The sequence below is a fragment of the Sabethes cyaneus genome, chromosome 1 (genome assembly GCF_943734655.1).
Source record: "Sabethes cyaneus chromosome 1, idSabCyanKW18_F2, whole genome shotgun sequence".
In the NCBI taxonomy this organism is placed as follows: domain Eukaryota; kingdom Metazoa; phylum Arthropoda; class Insecta; order Diptera; family Culicidae; genus Sabethes; species Sabethes cyaneus.
In genome coordinates this window covers 112757544-112778532 of record NC_071353.1, presented here as the reverse complement: position 1 = coordinate 112778532, position 20989 = coordinate 112757544, and the positions used below count along the sequence as shown (strand labels likewise).

The following is a 20989-nucleotide window of genomic DNA, read 5'->3' as shown; positions in this document are numbered from 1 at the left end:
TACAAGAAAGGCGACAAGCTGGATTGTGAGAACTACCGAGCGACCACTATCCTGAATACCACCTACGAAGTGCTGTCCCAAGTCATCTTCCATCTACTATCGCCAATGACCAATAGATTTGTGGGAAGTTACCAGGCCGGCTTCATGGAGGGTCGGTCTACAACGGACCAAATCTTCACCCTGCGGCAGATCCTCCAGAAATGCCGCGAATTCCGAGTCCCCACGCATCACCTGTTCATCGATTTCAAAGCCGCATATGATAGCGTAGACCGACAAGAGCTATGGAAAATGTTGGACGGGTGGAATGTCGGACCTATTCGAATCTCGCAGGGGACATCGACAAGGAGATGGTCTTTCCTGCATGCTATTCAACATTGCACTTGAAGGTGTTATAACACGAGCGGCGATCGAAATGCGGGGCACGATTTTCAATAAATCCAGTCAATTTATCTGCTTTGCTGACGACGTGGATGCAGTCGGTAGAACATTTGAGGCGATGGAAGATCAGTACACCAGACTAAAACGCGAAGCAGAGAAGATTGGATTGAAGATAAATACGTCTGAAACGAAGTATATGCTGGCGGGCGGGACCGATCGCGACAGGGCCCGCTTGGACAGTACCGTGGTAATCGATGAGTTCGAGGTAGTCGACGAGTTCGTACCTTGGCTCACTGGTAACAGAGGACAACAATACCAGGCGTGAGATTAAAAGGCGTATTATCAGCGGAAGTCGGGCCTACTACGGACTCCATAAACACTTGCGGTGGAAAATCTGTGCCCCCGTACAAAGTGCATACTGTACAAAACGCTAATTAGACCGGTTGTCCTCTACCGGTTTCGGTTGTCCGTAACGTGGACGTTGCTAGAAGAGGACCTACGAGCACTCGGAGTTTTCGAACGGTGGGTGCTAAGAACCATCTTTGGCGGAGTGCACGGTGTATGGAGGCGAAGAATGAACCACGAGCTCGGACGTCACTACGGCGAACCCAGTACTCAGAAAGTGGTTAAAGCTGGATGGATACGCTGGGTAGGACATGTTGCTAGAATGCCGGACAACTATCCTGCAATACTGGCGTTCGCATCGAATCCGGTTGGAATAAGACGAAGAGGGGCACAGCGAGCGAGGTGGCATAACCAGGTGGAACGAGATCTGGCGAGCACTGGGTGCCCGCGGAACTGGACACCAGCTGCCGTGGACTGAAATAGATGGAGAAATTATACTGCACAGGCCTTGTTGTAAGACGTTAGGCTAATTAAGTAAGTAAGTAAATAACAAACAAATTAAACACCTATTTCTTCATATTTATTATTAGAACTTGTTGATTCTTTTCGGTGAAAATCAAAAACTGTTGATTTGATGTGACGTTTCTGCCTACAATTTTCCGTCGGCCATCATCAGACTTAATAACGCGGCAATTCTGTATCATCACTCACAACCTATTTCTTCACATCGTTGATGCGTGCGTGAATAAAATCGTTATTTTAATTTGGACATTTACTCTACAGTTATCAAAATGGCGTCCAAGCAAGACTTAAACTTAACTACTCGCACATTTAGTTAGCAAAATCGTTAAAAGCGGCCAAAAATAGACCAATAATATATGCGGGATCGCACCCACGTTCTTTCGGCTGGTAACCGAATGTTTTACTCACTAAACTACTGCCGCCCGTTATTCAGGGTGTTCAATAAGTTCGAATACACTTTAAAAATGTGTTTAAAAAATGAAAATACAAGATATTCTTTTGTGAGTCAATTTTTATTGAAGCAGTGTTTATTGAGAACCTTTACGACATACTTGGTAGAAGCAGCCCTCCTTTGTGCTTTATGACGAGCTTGAGACGTTCCTCAAAAGAATCACACGCGGCACGCACCTGGTCCATGGGCATATCTTCCCAGATCGTGGAAATGAGCTTCTTAAATTGGTCTATAGTGCTTACTTTATATTCGCTCTGCTTGGCCAGCAAGTACGACTATACATAAAAGTTCAGGGAATTAAGATCCGGGGAGTTGGGAGGCTACAAAGTCTTATCGAGAAAATCAGTCAAATTCTTCCGACACCACGCTTGGACGATATTCGCCATGTGGGCCGGTGCGCCGTCCCTGTTGAAAGACGTAATGATCTTTCCCGGAGAGGTCACCAAGTGCCGGGGCCACAACCTTCTCCAGCACCTCGGTCTTATAACGAGTGACAATTAAAATTTTGGAATTTTTTCGAGGCTCCTATACTTAACAATAAACGAGCTCAGAGAGAAATGAGAGTATGTATGTGTTAGCTCTCTCTCTCTCTCTCTCTCTCTCTCTCTCTCTCTCTCTCTCTCTCTCTCTCTCTCTCTCTCTCTCTCTCTCTCTCGCTCTCTCTCTCTCTCTCTCTCTCTCTCTCTCTCTCTCTATCTCCTCTTTTTGTCAATATTTTTGTTTTGTTTATGCTCGTTTTGCTTAAAACGACGTCGAAATAAGAAGCATTTCGGGAGCACGTTGTACACTTCTACGAACTGCCACAGAAGTCTCGGCAAAAAGTATACGGTACATCATTTATAAAGCGAATATGTTGCGGCTTCGACTGTTTACCATATCCTAAGATGCCCAAAGACTATTCGCAAGCAAGGTAGTGGAAGACCAGCCAAAATTATGGACGCAAAAGGACATCATTCTCTTTCTCGAGCCTTCAAAAACAAGCCCTCTGGTTTGGCTATCAATTAAGATGTGTCAGACGAATGTTTGAACAAAATTTTCATCCAGTTTCTACAAAAACATCATGCACAAGCATGGAAAAATTCATTCACTCACATTATTTTTGGTGAATATATTGCTTGCTTCGAAGTATTGCTTTCAATCATTCTCGCTCACATGCAAGCTCTCGAACAGAACCCTACAAAGTGAATTCACCGATGAATTGCCGACCAACAGCAGAGAGAATGCGAATGATTCAAACAAGATCGGAACTGTTGTATCGAGGTTCATTTAGAATCGTTTGAATCAAAAGATTGTGTTGGAAAGAATCATCTGCGAACCATGATTGTGAATCCAAATGATTGCGTTCAACGATCTTCTTACTGAACGAAATAAAAGAATCTTTGCTGCTGGGTTGGTAAAGCGCAAACCGCCCAATGCGTAGCTATGCAAGGAATATTCAATGTAGTTTTTAAACTAAGGCACTGACTGAAACTTATATTTTAGCAGATTTTGTAATGGTATTGACGGAATAATCCTGCCATTTTTGTTTTATGTATTTAGGTATCGCTCATTATTAACAGGCTCAATAAAAATGAAATGATGTAAATTGGTCGTGCAGGCTTTGTGTGACCGATCTGTCCATTAAATGATTTTATTTCATGTTTTATCATGTTAACGATGTTGGTCACGTATGGCATCAAGTAAAACAATTTTCAAAGTGATTTTTGCTGAATAACAGTGATGGTTAGATGTACAGTAGACTCTCGGAACGGTTAATTAATTGGCGATCGGGTCGATTAACTTTTTTGTTTACTATACTGGGGCTGGGTAGCACTTTGTGAAAATGAAAATAGAAGTATAACGTTTGAATGAAAGATTTCAAATGGTAATAACTACTAAACTACTGAACGAAACTGAACAACTTATATGTCGTTGGATAGATAAAATAACCAGCAATTTTATAGGGCGGTAAGAGAGCAATTTTAAGGAGGGCGTAAGGAGGGGGGCTCCAATACAAAGGAAACAAAAATTTCCTCAGAACTCGAGAACTAATCAAGCAAATGGTAACAAATTTGGCATGTGGGGTTTTTTAGAGCCATGAATTTATTTATTTTATGATGGTTTGAGACCCCTCACCCCTGTGGTAGGAGGATAAGGACCCTCATACAAATAAAACAGAAATTTTTGTGTATGCGCCATATTTTCTGCTATGTAACAAGCGGTAAGCTGTGAAAGTAAACTAGTAAAACCTTCTCGGAGCAAAAGACAGTGATCATTACCATTTCAACCTTTATGATGTACACAAGTGATTTTTTGATCTCTGCGTCAGAAAGGTTTCCTGCATTGTACTTATGAAACCCCGTCCACGTATTTTGTAAGCCACCATTGCATTCAATGAAGAATTGAATCTGAATATTTCGCTCTTCTCTTTTAAACATTCACTTAAACAATGGCACTCACAGATTCTTGTAAACATACATATGCTAGAAATACAGTTTACATTAGTCTTTGATCTGATGATCTGATATAGTCCTACGTCACCCTTTCGTACAACCCTTAGGGCTGTATACCTTGTAGTTTTTCGAAATATTAACTTCTCTAAGTAATCCTAAAAGTCATTAAAAATAATCGGAGAGCCCAATTTTGGAAGCAGTTTTTGGGCCCAAAAGCGGGGTTCTGTTTATAGAAACATATTCACTGTATTCTTCTTGCCAATCTGAACACAGCGAATTTTTGTTTCAAATAAAAAGCTTTTGAAATTTACAGGATCAATGACGAGTCATTTCTCCTTAAATTCAACCTGATTTTGCGCTTTTTTAGCATGTTTACAAAAATCATTAAGCATGCCTGTATCAAACCATAGAGACAACTTTCCGGTACAAGAGTTTAATTTTTCAAAACTTTTTACTCATTTTGGGAATTTTTTTTGAAATGCTTTTCCTAATTGCATTTTTCCTGCAGACCTAAGCCACATGCTATTCGGCCCAGAATTATTCAGATGATCGTTAACATGTAGCTTTTAACGATTTTTTGTCGAATTTCTAAAATTTGCTAGAAACATTTTTTTTTTTTAAACAAATCATTGAACAAATCATATGACTGTCGTCATATCAGTCCGTTTAACCAATTTCTCAAATATTGCTGTGTGAATTGCTGACCCTATTTATACAAGAGCTCGGTGAAACGAGCTGTCGTTGATTCTGTAAATTTCAAAAGCAGTTTTTTGTTTGAAACAAAAATTTTGTTCATGAAAATATATTTCTATGTTCCGATTGGCAAGAAAAATGCAGTAAATATAGTTTTAAGAAACAAACTCCTGTTTTTGGCCCAAAAACTGCTTCCGAAATTGGGCTTTCTAACGAAAAGTTAATGACTGTTCATTTCTCGTTAAGTCATTTTGATTACAAACCGACTGATTTCTCATTATAGATATGATATTATCTAGGTTTTTAGTTATGTAGCAAAACAAAACAGAAAACTTTGCCTTTAAATCATATTTCAAGAGATGTTCAATGCGGTTCAAACCTGGACTGAGTGCTGATTAGGGTTGGGAGTGCCGACAGTATTTTTCGAAAACCGGTATTTCGGTACTGGAAACATCAATAATACTAGTAATACCGGTACCCAAGAGTTTTCAACCTTTCGATACACATACCAACTTCGATTAACGGACATGCTCGCATAATCCACGCAAATAATAATGTTGCCTGGTGACAAATTTATAAAACTTTGTCCACCGATCTTAAGATCTTGCTCTACTGATTAATTTTGCTGAAAACAGTAACGTTTTCTATTGCCTGAATTCCAACATACCGAGATAAAGTTAGCGTTCCTCATTCGTTAAGTGGGATTTCGAATTTGGCAACAAATGCGTGTCGCCTATGTTGGGCAATCGAAACCAAAATCGAAGCGGTGCCAAAATCGAGACCCTTTTTTGATATGAAAAAATTGAATGTAAATGCGTTAGAAATTGAGTAAATATTATTAATCAACGATTGCAACAGTTTTATGTTTGAAAAGTCTGCCAAGAGTAATCTGTCCGGTGCAAGTAAGTTTTTGGTAACCTGCGGTAAGACGTAGTCCTACGGCAATAAAAATATTATTCGAAACATTCTATAGCAGCAATCTTTTTTTCATGAACATTCTGAGGACATCATTTTTGCGTCATTTGAAGCATGTGTGCGGAAACTGACTGATATATAAGCATATTTTTGTAAGGGAAATATTTTGTGTTGCCAAAATCAAGGCATGCTAAAATCGAACCATGCCAAATTCGAAACTTCACTGTACCTCCGGTACAGATGGAACCACCTGGTTATAAAAACAATTTAATACTCTTCAGAATACATAGTTTCGATAGCCTATATGAACTTATTTCATGGAAAAATTGAAGAAAATGAAAATGTTCTACTAACTCTAGGTAAAGTTAACAGCACAGTGTCCGGAAATAATACTAAGGTACCGGTTTAGATAAGATAACAGGCTCTTTATCAAATTAGCGGTTTCAAAATTCGACTTTAAGCTGCACATAATATTCAATGCATTTCAAATTCTCCATGTGGCAATAAGCCTTTGTAACAAAATTGCTCGACACCCAAAATCTCCTCTCGAAATCTATCATCGTAGGACAGACTGTACACAGTATATCATAAGCATAGTCAAATACTTGCCTTCAAACGTCTAGTTTCGAAGTAAGTCAATTCATATAGCCAAATTTTTTTGGAATACGGGACTAATCGAGCCCCTTCAAGTTGCCACTGCCTTGTACTTCTACAGTCCTTTCAAATTTCTCCTTCAGTTCTACTCGCATAACCAACGCTCGGCGGTGCCTTACTAATAACTTCGCCAATCCCGTTCCTCATGTTCGACCACTTCGGTTTTGTGGGCGAATGTTAGAAAAATTGCATTATTGGTCGGTGCCGAAACAATCTGTATTCTCCCGTGCCGGTACCGGTATTCGGTATTGGAAAATCAGCCGGTATTAGCGGTTTTCCCGGTTCCGGTACGGCCGCTATCCCAACCCTATCCAGAACCGAATGACATATGGTCACGATCTGTAGGGATTATGAAGAGAATATTTCTAAATTTGGTGAAACAATATTGGAAACCATGAAAAATTACGATTATTTCATTGACCGCACTGCGCCGACCGCATAGAGGGGTTAATAACGAACGCTCAAGAAACATTCGAACGATCGCGCAAGAAAGATTCAAATGATTGTTTTGTGAACATTCTTTGCGACTGAGTGAATGCATTCAAAAATGAATCTTTTGCCGAGCGTTCGTAGTGCAATTAACACACCGCACGAAAGATCCATCGCGTGAACAAAACCACCAACGAACGCTGTCGCATATTTTCCTTTGCTTTGCTGGTTCTTCTTCGTTCGTAGGAGTGTGCAATTTTGTACAGAGATGGTCAGTGCGATTGAAACCTTACGATGAGCAGGTTCGTCGATGATTTCAAAATGAATGCTGTTTGATATGATTTTTTCCATGCTTGATCATGCACATAGACAATACGTGTTTTGGCCGGATAGAGCATCGTCGCATTACGCCAAAAAACACAATCGTTCCTGAATACCCATTCGATCCCATTTTTACCCAAAAACCACAATCCGACAAATCTGTCTCAGTGTGCTCAATCGAAGATTTCTTCGGGATTATGAGCTCCTTGGTGTACAAAAATAACTGGAGAGCCACGAATTGCAAATAGTTGATTGGTAGAATCTAGGGATGCATTCGAAAAGTTGACATGACGGCCGTACAACGCTCCTGTTCGGACAACAAACGAAAGCTTCGCCGAACAGCCGATTACGGACCGTTTTCAAATGTACACTTATTTTTTTTACAATGGATAAGGTATCTTTAATTTCGGTAAACCAGATCTTCTTTTTTTGACAGCTTGAGAAAAAAAATCCAAAATTTTAGTTGTCACCCGTTAGTACGTGGCGTTGATTTTAATGTTTTTCTCGATAACCACCAGTGGAAGCTTCCCACGCCTGGATACAGCCCCCCAAACCATCACCGACGCGGCGCTCTGGAACCGCGGGATGTTTATGTGGGACGGGGGAATGCTGGCCAACGTCGGCGCCCACAGCCGATCATTTTGGACATTGTGCGGCTGTTGCAAGATGAAGAGTTTCTCATCAGAAAACACGAACTCCTGACCAGCGTGCCGCGAAAGTATCAGTTTTGCTTTGGCCAGCCTCTTCTTCGTTGTAGCCTCCGTTACCCCGTGAACCTTGCGTTTCTTGTACGGCTTGCAGCCCAGGTCCTTCGCCATGATGGTGTGGGCAGTCCCGATCGACACATCCAGGTCAACAGCGGTCTTCCAGATCGAGCGGTTCATTGTTCGACGAACCCGCTCCCTCACCACCTTGATGGCTGTTGGCGTCCTCGCCGAACGCGGCCACCCGGATCTAAGACGGTCCTTGGCCGAGCCCGTCTCCCGGTACCGACGGATGGTGTTATAGACCACCCCGTGGGATTTCAACCGCCGCAATATGTCGCCGGGTCGCTCACCCATCGCAAACAACTTTACTACGACGTTGCGATACTGCTTCATCGCGCGCGGTAAACAAATAACAAATGACATCAAGTCGACACCTTGCGCGTCGGTTAGCCTATATATAAGGCTTAATCTGACACCAATACCAATACACAGAATACACATGATGCGCACTTACACAGCGATGAAAAGTTGTATTCGAACTTATTGAACACCCTGTATTTTCGAGGATTGACCTAAATTTGGTGGAGGAATGCTGTTGGTTGAAGTTTTTTTGTAGACATAGTACTTTTCTCCAACAATTGTTTGGTTTGTCCCAACCTTGGACCTCAGTTTGAAATTTTTTATGAATAGTGAGTGGAATCACATTAATCAGTGCAAAAAGATACGCTATATCTATTAATAACCTTCTTCAAAGATACCACTCTTCAAAACATACGCGGTTTTACGCAAATGCTAATGATCGCATTTTTGCGATTCGGCGCCACTGTGCAGCGTAAAAGAGAATGGATATATTCCTGGAAGGCACAACAGTCAAGTAAGGTTTTGCTTTAACGAAATACCTTCAAATCGTTTGCGAACATAAAACTAGAAGAACGCAGTCTGCTGCACAGATCGTTAACGAAGAGAATAAAAATTAAGCACCCAAGATGGGAGCCCTGAGGGACATCTGACGCTGAAAAAGGCTGATCGATCGGTTAAGTAGGACAGCCAAAGTCAGTCCACAATATCGGTAGAGACAGCAAGCTTTAACATCACAGGGTAGTGGTCGTAAGATAGTTCTTCGATGACCCTACCTGCAGATTCTAGTCGGATTGTCAGGTGCCAAGATGCTGTAATGGCCGGCCTCAAAATTTTCCACGAAAATGGTCCCATTCTGATCTGTCCTTCGATTGCCCCACACATAATGTCGAGCATTGTGGTCACCGGCAATGACGTACTTTTTTCGCCGCCGAATTAGTTCGCCCAAATCGGACCGTAAATGAGCGGCAGTACCGTCCCGGGTTCTGGTTTGTTTAGGACAGTGGGCCTCTATTACGATAACGTGCTGATCCCTGTGTCCTCGATGACTTTCAGGTTGAAACACGGCACATTTTATGTTGCGTCTCACAGCAATAGCTACACCCCCACCTCCTGCACTTGTTCGATCGAGTCTCAAAAGTCTAAAATCGGAACGGTGGATGCTAATCTTTGGCTTGAGGAGCGTTGGTAGGTAGGTTCTTCACGTTGAGGGATTCGAGCAGCTCGATATGCTTGCTCCTCAAAAACAATGCAATGCTTAACTATGGAGAATGCGTCAGCTAAGGTTTTACAGGAACGCTTAACGGTGATAGCTTCCAAGATGAGTTGGACTAGCTCATCCGTCGGTGGGGGGGCACCGGCGGGCGCATCGAAGGCAATACACAGACCAGACGCAGGGATAGAACCTAGATCTGGTAGCTGCGGTGCTAGACTGAACGGGAGTTGGAGGCCGTTTGAAGAGCTGCTGGATTCGTGGCTATGATTCGTTGGTTGGTTGAAGGAGGTTTGGGATTGGGATCTACCGACGAAGCTGAAGAACAGAAAACTGGGTATCCGTTATGACCGGAGGTCGGCGATCAGTGCACCTGCGACTAGGCTGGTTGTTTGCTGATGCTTGTGGTCAAATCTGTTTGAACTACAATCGCGCTGCTGGCGCGAAGGTTTCCTTCGCAGTTGGCTCATTTAGGTTCGAGGTTAGCTGTAGCGCCGTAAATGCTGTCGGCAGAATATTTCAGCCGGTGGAAGATCAGTAAACTACATTAAAACGTGAAGCAGAGATTGGGTTGATGATAAATACGGCTACAGCTAAACTTCACTGACGGGCACTACCATGGTTTTTAATGGGGATGAATTTGAAGTAGTCGACGAGTTTGTATACCTTGGCTCACTGGCAATAGAGGACAACAATATCAGCCGTGAGATTGAAAGGCGTATTATTAGTGGGAGTCGTGCCTACCATGAACTCCACAAACACTTGCGGTCGAACAATCTGAGACCCTGTACAAAGTGCACACTGTACAAAACGCTAATTAGACCGGTTGTCCTCTACGGGCACCAAACGTGGACAATGCTAGAAGAGGATCTACGAGTACTTGAAGTTATCGAACGGCGGGTTTGGCGGCAAGCAAGAGAACGATTTATGGAGACGGAGAATGAACCACGAACAAGCGCGTCTATACGGCGAACTAAGAATTCTGAAAGTGGCTAAAACTGGACGGATACGTTGGGCAGAACATGTTGCTGGAATACCGGACAGCTCTTCTGGAAGTGTAATTATAAGTGTTTAATAATTTTTAACCAATCAAGCACAAAAATTTCAATATTCGAAGATCTCATGAATTCGCCCATTTGAACGCGAATTACTGACAGTTAAAATATTCAACGAAATTTATCTAATTAAGAGAATTCATGCTGCATGGGGGGCGTTGGGAAGCAGCGGATTAAACCACCTAACAGCTCTGAACTACTAAGTTCACTCAATTTTTAGATTTATTCTAGTCAATCTCTATCACACACAAGTCTTTAGTGCCTATCTTAATTGCTTGCACGTGCACTGCGGAACGTGTGAACAAAGCAAGATTTGTTTTTATTTATTGTCAGAATTCATTCGCTACAGTAGTCCTATAGCTATCTTTGGTACATTTCATTTTACTCGGGACGTGTCGTGTGTGCATGTGTAAAGACGACAGTTCAAGGTCAGCACACAAGTCGGCAAGTTCCGCCAGGATATGACCGAACTTGTGGCGTGTGGCAGGAAAAGGCTCGGCCCCTGCGCTGCGCTGCTGCGATTGAGAAGGAGCGTAACCAATTGGTGCCTTTCAAAAGTGGTAATAAATTACCTCAAAAGTTTTTCACGACTGGTCGAATTTCTGACATGGCGGAGAAAGCCTATCACTGACCGGTTGTTTCAAACATGCTGCAGCATCGTACAAACTACTACCGAACATGACTGACCATTTGGTGGCACCGGCGGCTCAGTGATTAAATCGATCGATACGCTCGAAACCCTGCTCTGCTTTCAGTTCATGCAGTAGAATGCCATGCTGCTGAGGCCTATGGCCGCTACTCACTGGAATAATGTTTGAATAGCTAATAAGGAGACGCGTCGACATGCAAATTTCTTGATTGAATGCTTCCGGTACTGCACCTGACCACATTTTTCTTTGTTGTATACTGGCGTTTTACGTTTGCTGGACTGAGCGATTAATAGGAAGTGACCGACGAGGCGAGAGGAAATTTTCATTCATTTCCTTCGGTGGCTTCAATGGCCAAATGATCAATCAGCTACTTTTTAGTTAGCTACTTTTTTTTACGAATAGGAAGTGTATGCTCTACCGTGGTGTAATGTAAAAAAATTAAATTCATTGCGTGTGTAGGTGAAAAAATTGAATAAATGCTTCAACCCGAATTTTTCCGGTAATGCGTATCCTTTTATATAGAAATCATTAAAACCGGTTCAGTGGTTCAAAAGTTATGAATTTGTAATGGAAGAAAATTTGGCCCAAATAACAATTTTTGAGACCATCCCAATTCAGACAGGCACACCCTTCTAGACGTCAAACTTAAGAATATGGTCTAAAATTTTCTGAACATTCTAATTTTTTTATTTACATTTACGCCTTTGAAAACTCTACTTATCTAATACTATAAGTGCCTTATTATGTGTGTAACGAGAACCAGACCCCTGACAAGACATCCTGTGTTTGTAGCAAGCATCGCAGCTCGCGCCCTAACTTAGCGCCACGTTTACTACCACGCAATTGAGAATACACTACCTCATCCTCATCAACTAACTCCACAAAGGAAGGTAGTTGTTTCATCCAGCCGGTACGCGTCACTCTCGGCAGCTTATACGAGTTGCCCAAAGGCCAAAAACTGTTAGTCGAGGAGAATGGCTTTGTCGCGAATAGTATAGCGTCGATAGTTATAAGCACACATATATTACTACTAAATAATAGAATCATATGCTGCCTTGAAACGTATAAACGGATATCTCAAGAATTACCGAGAATCGGTCGTAAGACAAACAGTTGATCCGTTGGGGAGCGCCCCATCGTGGGATGAAACCCAAATCTAAGTGGACAAAAGTAATTACGCTAAAACCGTTAGTCCTAGGTATATAGTATCTTCGGAGAAAATTTATTATTTCAACTTCCGCATTTTTTAGTGTATTTGATATTAGGGTGACCGCCATAGTAAGCGAGTGCAGTAGTAGTAAGAGGGAAATCCACCATCATTTCAAGGACTTGCCAGTGTATGTGGGTAGACTTACAGTAGATCCAAATTTGATTATCAAATGAATATCACATTAATGCTGTTATAGAAGGACCAAAAGGGGTTTGGCGGACCCACAAGCAGAGACACTTGTGCGCATTCCGGGGTTTTAAGATTTTCCTTCCAACATTAGGATCCTTCCATGTAATAATCAATTTCGCTGCACCAGCTTTAACCCACGTGACCGCCATAGTAAGCGAGTGCAAAACATAAACTTTTTTATGGCTTAAGTTAGCTGAATAAAATGTTCAGCAAATTAAACATTAAATTTTGAATTACTTTGCTAAAGAAATAAAAGTCCTATCTCTTATGGTTGATAGAATGGAGCAATTTAAAGTTTTTTGGACGGAGTTTTTTCTTAATATCTCCTTTCGTGTTTATTTCTCACAAATCTTGTCTTCAGAGCACTTGCACATCCAATGAAAACGCGCATGATGTTTGAAGGAATCAAGTCGCTATCTCCTTCGGTTCCGTAGCTATAGACATTTTTTCTAAAAAAAATATGCATTTTTCAAATGTCAATAACGTAAAAACTACTCAAACGACTAATGGTTTAAGCGTAATTACTTTTGTCCATCTAGATTTGGGTTTCATCTCACGGTGCGCCCCTCTGATAATAGCACTGATTTGTTTCAATTTCCAAGCTATTTTTCAGTATTATTCGCTTATTTATTCGTATTAAATCATCTTCAGTGCGCTTGCTCACTGGGGCAATGATACTTTTGGATACCGCCACTCAGGCTTGGCATACACTTTTCGCTTTGATGTTGCTCTTTTGATTACTGCTCCTCACCCAAGCAAAATTTGAAAAAGTGATGTATGGGGCGTTTGTAGAACTTGTTTTAATCTATAATATTGCTGAAGTAAGCATTACTGTGCATTTTGTATTTATGGCGCTATAAGGCTGCTACCCGCTTGGTAGCAAAAAGAGCGCTCTTTCTGTTCTGTGTTGTTGTAGTCTCACATAATATTCCAATGTCGGAGATGGCGTAGCTGTACATTGAGGTTTATTCTGGCAAGGATATAAGGTGCATCGATTTCTCCCAGTAGAACTTTGCCGACGAAGGTCGTCCTTTGAATGTTTCGCCGCTTTTCAAGGGTGTCCATTTCCAGGAACGGCACCGTGTTTCAAAGGGCGGTAGCTCATCTGGGTTTCGCCATGGAAGGAATCTGAAGGCAAGTTTTATGAACCGTGATTGGATCTTTTAGATTCTAGTTGTCCAAACACTACGGAACGGGCTCCATTCATGTTATGTTATGTTATGTTAATTGGCCTAACGTCTTACGACAAGGCCTGCGCAGTATAATTTCTCCATCTGTTTCGGTTCATGGTAACTGATCTCCAGTTCCGCGGGCACCCAGTGCTCGCCAGATCTCGCTCCACCTGGTCTTGCCTCCTCGCTCGCTATACCCCTCTTCGTCATGTTCCTACCGAATTTGATGCGAATACCATTTTTGCAGGATAGTTGTCCGGCATTCTAGCAACATGTCCTGCCCAACGTATCCGTCCAGCTTTAACCACTTTCTAAATACTTGGTTCGTCGTAGAGACGTGCGAGCTCGTGGTTCATTCTTCGCCTCCATACACCGTTCTCTTGCACTTCGCCAAAGATGGTTCTTAGCACTCGCCGTTTGAAAACTCCGAGTGCTCGTAGGTCCTCTTCTAGCAGTAGAGTGCCCGTAGAGGACAACCGGTCTAATTAGCGTTACACTGTACAATGTGCACTTTGTACGGGGGCTCAAATTGTTCGACCGCAGGTGTTTGTGGAGTCCGTAGTAGGCCCGACTTCCGCTGATAATACGTCTTTTAATCTCACGGCTGGTATTGTTGTCCTCTGTTGCCAGTGAGCCAAAGTATACGAACTCGTCGACTACCCTAAACTCATCCCCGTGGATTACCACGGTAAGCTGTCTAAGCGAACCCTGTCGCGCTCAGTCCCAGCCGCCAGCATGTACTTCGTTTTAGACGTATTCATGTTTAATCCAATCTTCTCTGATTTGCGTTTTGGTGTACTAATCTTCCACCGCCTCAAATGTTCTGCCGACAGCATCCACGTCGTCAGCAAAGCAGATAAATTGACTAGATTTATTGAAAATCGTGCCCCGCATTTCAATCGCCGCTCGCCTTATAACAGCTTCAAGCGCAATGTTGAATAGCAGGCAGGAAAGGCAATCTCCTTGTCGAAGTCCCCTGCGAGATTCGAATGGGTCCGACAATCCACCCGAGATTCTCATACAGCACTGGATCCCATCCATCGTAGCCATGATAAGTCTAGTAAGCTTACCCTGAAAGCCGTTTTCGTCCAAAATTTTCCATAGCCCTTGTCGGTTTACGCTATCATATGCGGCTTTGAAATCGATGAACAGGTGCTGCGTGGGGACTCGGAATTCGCGGCACTTCTGGAGGATCTGCCGCAGGGTGAAGATTTGGTCCGTTGTAGACCGACCCTCCATGAAGGCGGCCTGGTAACTTCTCACAAATCTTTTATCTATTGGCGATAGTCGATGGAAGGTGACTTGGGACAGCACTTTGTAGGCGGCATTCAGGATAGTGATTGCTCGGTAGTTCTCACAATCCAGCTTATCACCTTTTTTCTAGATAGGGCAGATAACCCCGTCTTTCCACTCCTCCGGTAGTCGTTCTGTATCCCAAATCTTGACAATCAGTTGATGCAGACAGCCGACCAACTTGTCTGGGCCCATTTTAATAAGTTCCACTCCAATGCCATCCTTTCCCGCTGCTTTGTGGTTCTTCTGCCGCTGGATGGCTTCTTTAACTTTCCTTATCGATGGGGTTGGCACATCTTCGTTGCTTGCTACACCAATGTGGTCACTTCCTCCGCTATCATGGTCTTCCGCCTGCACGCTATTAAGGTGTTCATCGTAGTGCTGCTTCCACCTTTCGATCACCGCACGGTCGTAAGTCAAGATACCTCCATCTTTATCTCTGCACATTTCGGCCCGCGGCACGAAGCCTTTGCGAGATCCGTTGAGTCTCTGATAGAACTTCCGTGTGCCATGAAAGCGGTACAGCTGTTCGAGTTCTTCGCACTCCTTCTCCTCTTGGTGGCGCTTCTTCTCCTTGAAGAGTCGGGTTTGCTGCCTCTGCTTCTGTTTGTATCGCTCCACATTCTGACGGGTGGCTCTACGAAGCATTTGTACCCGCGCTGCGTTCTTCTCAGCCGATATCTGCTGGCATTCCTCGTCAAACCATTCGTTACGTCGATTCGGTGCCACACTGCCTAGGACGTTCTCCGCTATGCTGTTAATGGCTGTTTTCACGGCATTCCAACAGTCCTCAAGAGCCCCTCTTCATCCAGCTCACCCTCTTCCAGCAGCGCGGTTTCGAGAGATAACGCGTAGTTTTTGGCGACCTCTGGTTGCTTCAATCGCGCTAGATTATACCGTTGCAGGCGCCGGTATCATATGTTGTAGGTATCAACAGATAGTTTTTGACGTATCCTTACTATCACTAGGTAGTGATCCGAATCAATGTTAGCGTCCGGATAGGTTCTGACGTCGATAATGTCTGAAAAGTGCCGACCATCTATCAGAACGTGGTCGATTTGTGATTCTGTCTGGTTGGCTGATCTCCAGGTGTACCGATGGTTATGCTGGAAGAAGGTGCTACGTAAGGCCATGTTCTTGGAGGCGGCGAAGTCGACAAGTCTTGGGCCGTTTTCGTTCGTTTGCGGGTGGGCGCTGATCCGTCCAATCACCGGTTTGAATTCCTCCTTCTGACCAACCCGTGCATTACAGTCCCCGATGATAATTTTGACATCATGTCTTGGGCAGCGGTCGTATTCACGCTCCAACTGCGCGTAGAATTCGTCTTTGTCATCATCGGTACTTCCGAGGTGAGGGCTGTGCACGTTAATTATGCTTATATTGATGAATCGGCCCTTGATTCTTAATCTGCACATTCGGGGGTTGATCGGCCACCACCCGATCACCCGCTTCTGCATCTCGCCCATCACTATAAAAGCTGTGCCCAGCTCGTGTGTATTGCCGCAGCTCTAGTAGATAGTATGGCAATCTCTATACGTACGTACCATCGTTCCTTTCCAGCATACCTCCTGCAGCGCTACGATGTCGAACTTGCAGCTCTTCACTTCTTTAGAAAGCACGTGGGTAATTCCGAGGAAATTTATAGACCGACAATTCCATGTTCCTAATTTCCAATCATTAGTCCGTTTTCGTCGCCTGGGTCTTTGCCGATTGTTCCGATTAGAGTTATTATTATTACTTACGGAGTCCATTGCTTTGGTTTTTTTAGTGGTTCAGGCTTGCAAAGCCCGCAACCAACCCCACAGTATCGCCGGAGGGCCAACGTAGCTCGAAGGAGCCCTCCTCCCCTGTCAGCATACGACCTTGGTTTCTACCGGGGTTGGTTACCCGATCTCCACCGAGGTTGCTCGTATCCCGGCTGGTACCACAAGGAGGTAGGGGTAGGAGTTGCTAGGTAGGAGGCTGTGGATCACTGTGGGGTCTATTTTATGCCCAGTGCACAAGGCACCGATGGTACGCATTACCAAGCCGTTTACCAGCCATTCAATAGCTGCTGTTTCCAAGACTGATCGAACCAGGCTGAAGTAAAACGCGCGCAAGCAGTATGGATCACGAAACTCAACTGAGACGCGGAGGATGAACGCAAGCTTTCTTCGGGATTTGGCAATGATGCGACTGTAATGCTCCTAAAAGTTCCATTCAAAGTCTAGCATAACCCCAAGGTCACGAACTACGTTTATTCTATCTACGTGTTCGTTTCCTATCATGTACGTCCATTGAATCGGGTGTTTTTTCTTGTAAAAGTGATTACTGAGCATTTCGCCACGCTAATCACCAAGAAGTTGCGTTTGCAGCAGTCGTGAAATTTGTCGATGACTTATTGTAACAACTGGACTGTCAGTTGGAGGTGGAGGTTTTCATTACATTAAGTAAAAACTCTAATTACATGAATACAATCATTTGCCAATCAGGCACGAACATTAAGATCTGTAAAAAACGCTAAGATTGTCATAAGAAAAATTAAGAACGCTAAGAAAGGAAATTAATTTCATTTATTTCTTAAACAAACAATATAAGATAAACTCAATCCCTATTCGAGATGAGTCCCAGTTCTATTTACATTAAAGCAAATTTGAAGTAATACCCATTTTTGTGTTAAATCTACAGTGCCGCGTATTGCTAAACCTACGTACATCGCAACCATTCGAAGAGGTTCTCGAGGACCTCGGACAGGTGTTGAAGATGATCGGCGCCAAAAAGATGTATACCAACCACGGCCAGGAGGTGCGCAGTTTCTCCCAGCTGCGCAACGAGTTCGCAGAGGTAGACACGTTCTACCTGAGCAACACTCCCAGCCTGCCGATCGGGGCCCTCGGTCCCGGTGTGATTCCACCGTCGCCAGCGCGTCGTTCCCGTTCCCGGCTGGGGGGCTCCGTCCCGGATGATCTCTCGAAGACCACTGCCCGTCAGCGTGCGCGCAGCAAAAGCAGACCACGCGCTCTGTATGCTCCGGAAAACGAACTGGTGCGTGCGTCTTCCGATTATCCGCTATTGGACGCGATGAAGGAGGAACCAACTCGTATCACCATACGAGGACTGCGTCGAACGTTCTATCCACCAATGCATCACCCGCCGGTAGACAATGCACCACCGGATAAGAAGTTGACGCTTTTCTGGGTGTAAGTATTCCTTTTGAATTCATAAAAGGTTTTGCTCTTGAACAAAATATCATTCGACTTACCGTTTCTTAGGCACGGTTATCGTGGAATCGACTCCAAACGGAACCTTTGGGTATTGCCTTCGGGAGAGCTTTTGTACTATGTGGCCGCTGTCGCCGTTCTATACGATCGAGAGGAGGAAGCTCAGCGACACTACACCGGACATACGGAAGATATTACATGGTCAGTGCCATTACTTACTTTGGAGATTCGTTTTAAAATATTCTGAAATTCTTTGTTTGTTTTCTGTTTAGCATGGAAGTTCACCCCTCGCGAGAATTGGTCGGTTCTGGCCAGCGAGGTGGCCGTGATCGTAAGTCTCAAGCTCACGTACGCATCTGGAGTACAGAATCGCTGCAGACGCTGTACGTGTTCGGTATGGGAGAGCTGGATTCTGGTGTCATAGCTGTAGCCTTTTCGCAACTTAACGGTGGCAGTTACATTCTGGCCGTAGATGCCGGTCGTGAAAGCATACTGTCCGTGTGGCAATGGCAGTGGGGCCATCTATTAGGAAAAGTGGCGGTAAGTACACGTTGGTTATGTTTATCGAACATTACATTCGAATAGAAACGAAAAACTACTGCCCTAGTTCTGTGGTTCTGGATTTAAATTAATACCACAATGTTTGTTAACAAATGTGCAAAGTTTGACCACAACCACCCTACTTGATGACAAGCGTACACATGACGAAGAAAGCTGGTGGCAAAACAAACTATCACTATAGTAAAACTTTTTCGGACGATAACGCCTTACAGTCATGCAATGACGCAAAACAGACGGTTCCGTGGGACGGAAGTACTCAAAAGTTTCACATTTCATTCTTCGCTTTTCTTGGGCGCCAAACATTACATTGCAGCGAAAACGTTTCAAACTAAATAATGTTCATGTGTTAATTTTCATTTCTTCTTTCCTCCACCGGAACGGAACGCGAAAAATAGACACTGCAAGAAGGAATCTGGGGTGCAACATTCCACCCACTGGACGACAACCTATTGATCACACATGGCAAAGGGCACTTGGCATTCTGGCATCGCCGGAAGGATGGATTTTTCGAAAAGACGGACATCATCAAACCGGTAAGTGTCTTCTGCAGCCTTTCTACAACCGGAAACTTCTAACTTTTTAACATCATTTTCCTCTAAAGCCATCGAAAACATTCGTTACGTGTGTGCAGTTTGAACCAGACGGTGACGTCATAACCGCAGACAGTGATGGTTTCATTACAATCTACAGCGTAGATGCAGATGGGGCCTACTTTGTTAGAATGGAATTTGAGGCACACAGCAAGGCCATCTCCTGCTTGGTGATGCTTTCCGAGGGTACTTTAATATCCGGAGGAGAAAAGGATCGTAAAATTGCGGCGTGGGACTCCCTGCAGAACTACAAGAGGATAACCGATATCAAGGTACACGATACAAAATTGTTTTGAAACTCTCTTCCACTAATCACGTTACCACAGCTTCCAGAAACAGCCGGTGGAGTGCGCACCATTTACCCGCAGCGTCCCGGTCGTAACGATGGAAATGTTTACGTTGGCACAACACGAAACAACATCCTGGAGGGGTCACTACAGCGTCGCTTCAACCAGGTCATCTTCGGTCACGGCAAACAACTGTGGGCGTTGGCTGCTCATCCCGATGATGAGGTCTTCGCAACGGGAGGTCACGATAAATACGTCGCGATGTGGCGAAGGCACAAACTGATCTGGACATCGTCGGTGGGCTACGAGATTATTTCGCTAGCTTTCCATCCTTATGGTGCAGCTCTGGCAGCGGGAAGCTCCGAAGGTCATTTGATTGTGATCAACGCAGAAAATGGAGCAACCATGCTGACGATTCGCGTGTGCGGGTCCCCGTTGAACTGTGTGGAATTCAATCAAGGTAGTTTTTCATTCATCCTTACTAATACCGATAAACCCCGTGAACAATGACATTTCGTTTTCAGTGGGTGACATGATTGCCATTGGATCGCAGAACGGTAGCATCTATCTGTTCCGCGTGTCGCGTGACGGATTCTCGTACAAGAAGATCAACAAGATCCGTGGTTCGCAACCGCTAACGCATCTCGACTGGAGCTCGGAAGGTAACTTCCTCCAGTCGGTAACTGTGGATTTCGATTTGCTCTTCTGGGACGTGAAATCCCTCTCGCCGGAAAAGAGTCCAATCGCCATGAAAGATGTCAAATGGATGACCAACAACAATACGGTTGGCTTCATGGTGGCTGGAATGTGGAACAACCGTTACTACGCATCGCCATCCAATACCATCATTACGACCACATCGCGAAACGCCGCTCAGGATCTCATTGTTAGCGGCGACGGTGACGGTTATCTGCGTTTGTTCCGCTACCCGTGTATTACTCCGCGAGCCGAGTTTACCGAAGCTAAGGTATACTCCGGTACGCTGGCATGTGTGAAATTCTTGCACGGCAATCATAGCTTGGTCACGGTCGGTGGCACCGACGCTTCCCTCATGATCTGGGAACTCACCGAAGAATAGCCACTGTGGCCACCGTGGCGTTCAGGTGCCGCGCCACTGTCCCCGTCACCAGGTAATCCTTCTAACACTAGCCTTGTAGCTCTCAATCATCAAAAGGTTAATAAGAAAGTCCCAAAAAATCACATCACCGCCACTTCACCGATAATTAGTAAAAATCCTCTCAGTCGCGATAATAACGATCCAAGCGCTAGTAATAATCCTATTCCAAATCAACCATCAACTTCACTTCAACAACCACAACAACAACATCATGAAACGCCAGCAAGTGTAGCCGCCGTCGGACCGGC

At 44.1% G+C, this 20989-nt stretch overlaps 1 protein-coding gene across 1 annotated transcript in view; it reads left to right on the top strand.

Annotated features, from left to right (window-relative positions):
- Positions 1–20702, top strand: part of LOC128745131 (echinoderm microtubule-associated protein-like CG42247) — a 105794-nt gene extending 85092 nt beyond the window's left edge. The window contains exons 3-9 of the mRNA XM_053842125.1: positions 17654–18165; positions 18238–18387; positions 18459–18726; positions 19143–19280; positions 19349–19609; positions 19664–20084; positions 20149–20702. Coding sequence (XP_053698100.1) covers positions 17654–18165; positions 18238–18387; positions 18459–18726; positions 19143–19280; positions 19349–19609; positions 19664–20084; positions 20149–20702 — 2304 coding nt within the window. The remainder of the gene's footprint in view (positions 1–17653; positions 18166–18237; positions 18388–18458; positions 18727–19142; positions 19281–19348; positions 19610–19663; positions 20085–20148) is intronic.
- Positions 20703–20989: the final 287 nt, after the last annotated feature.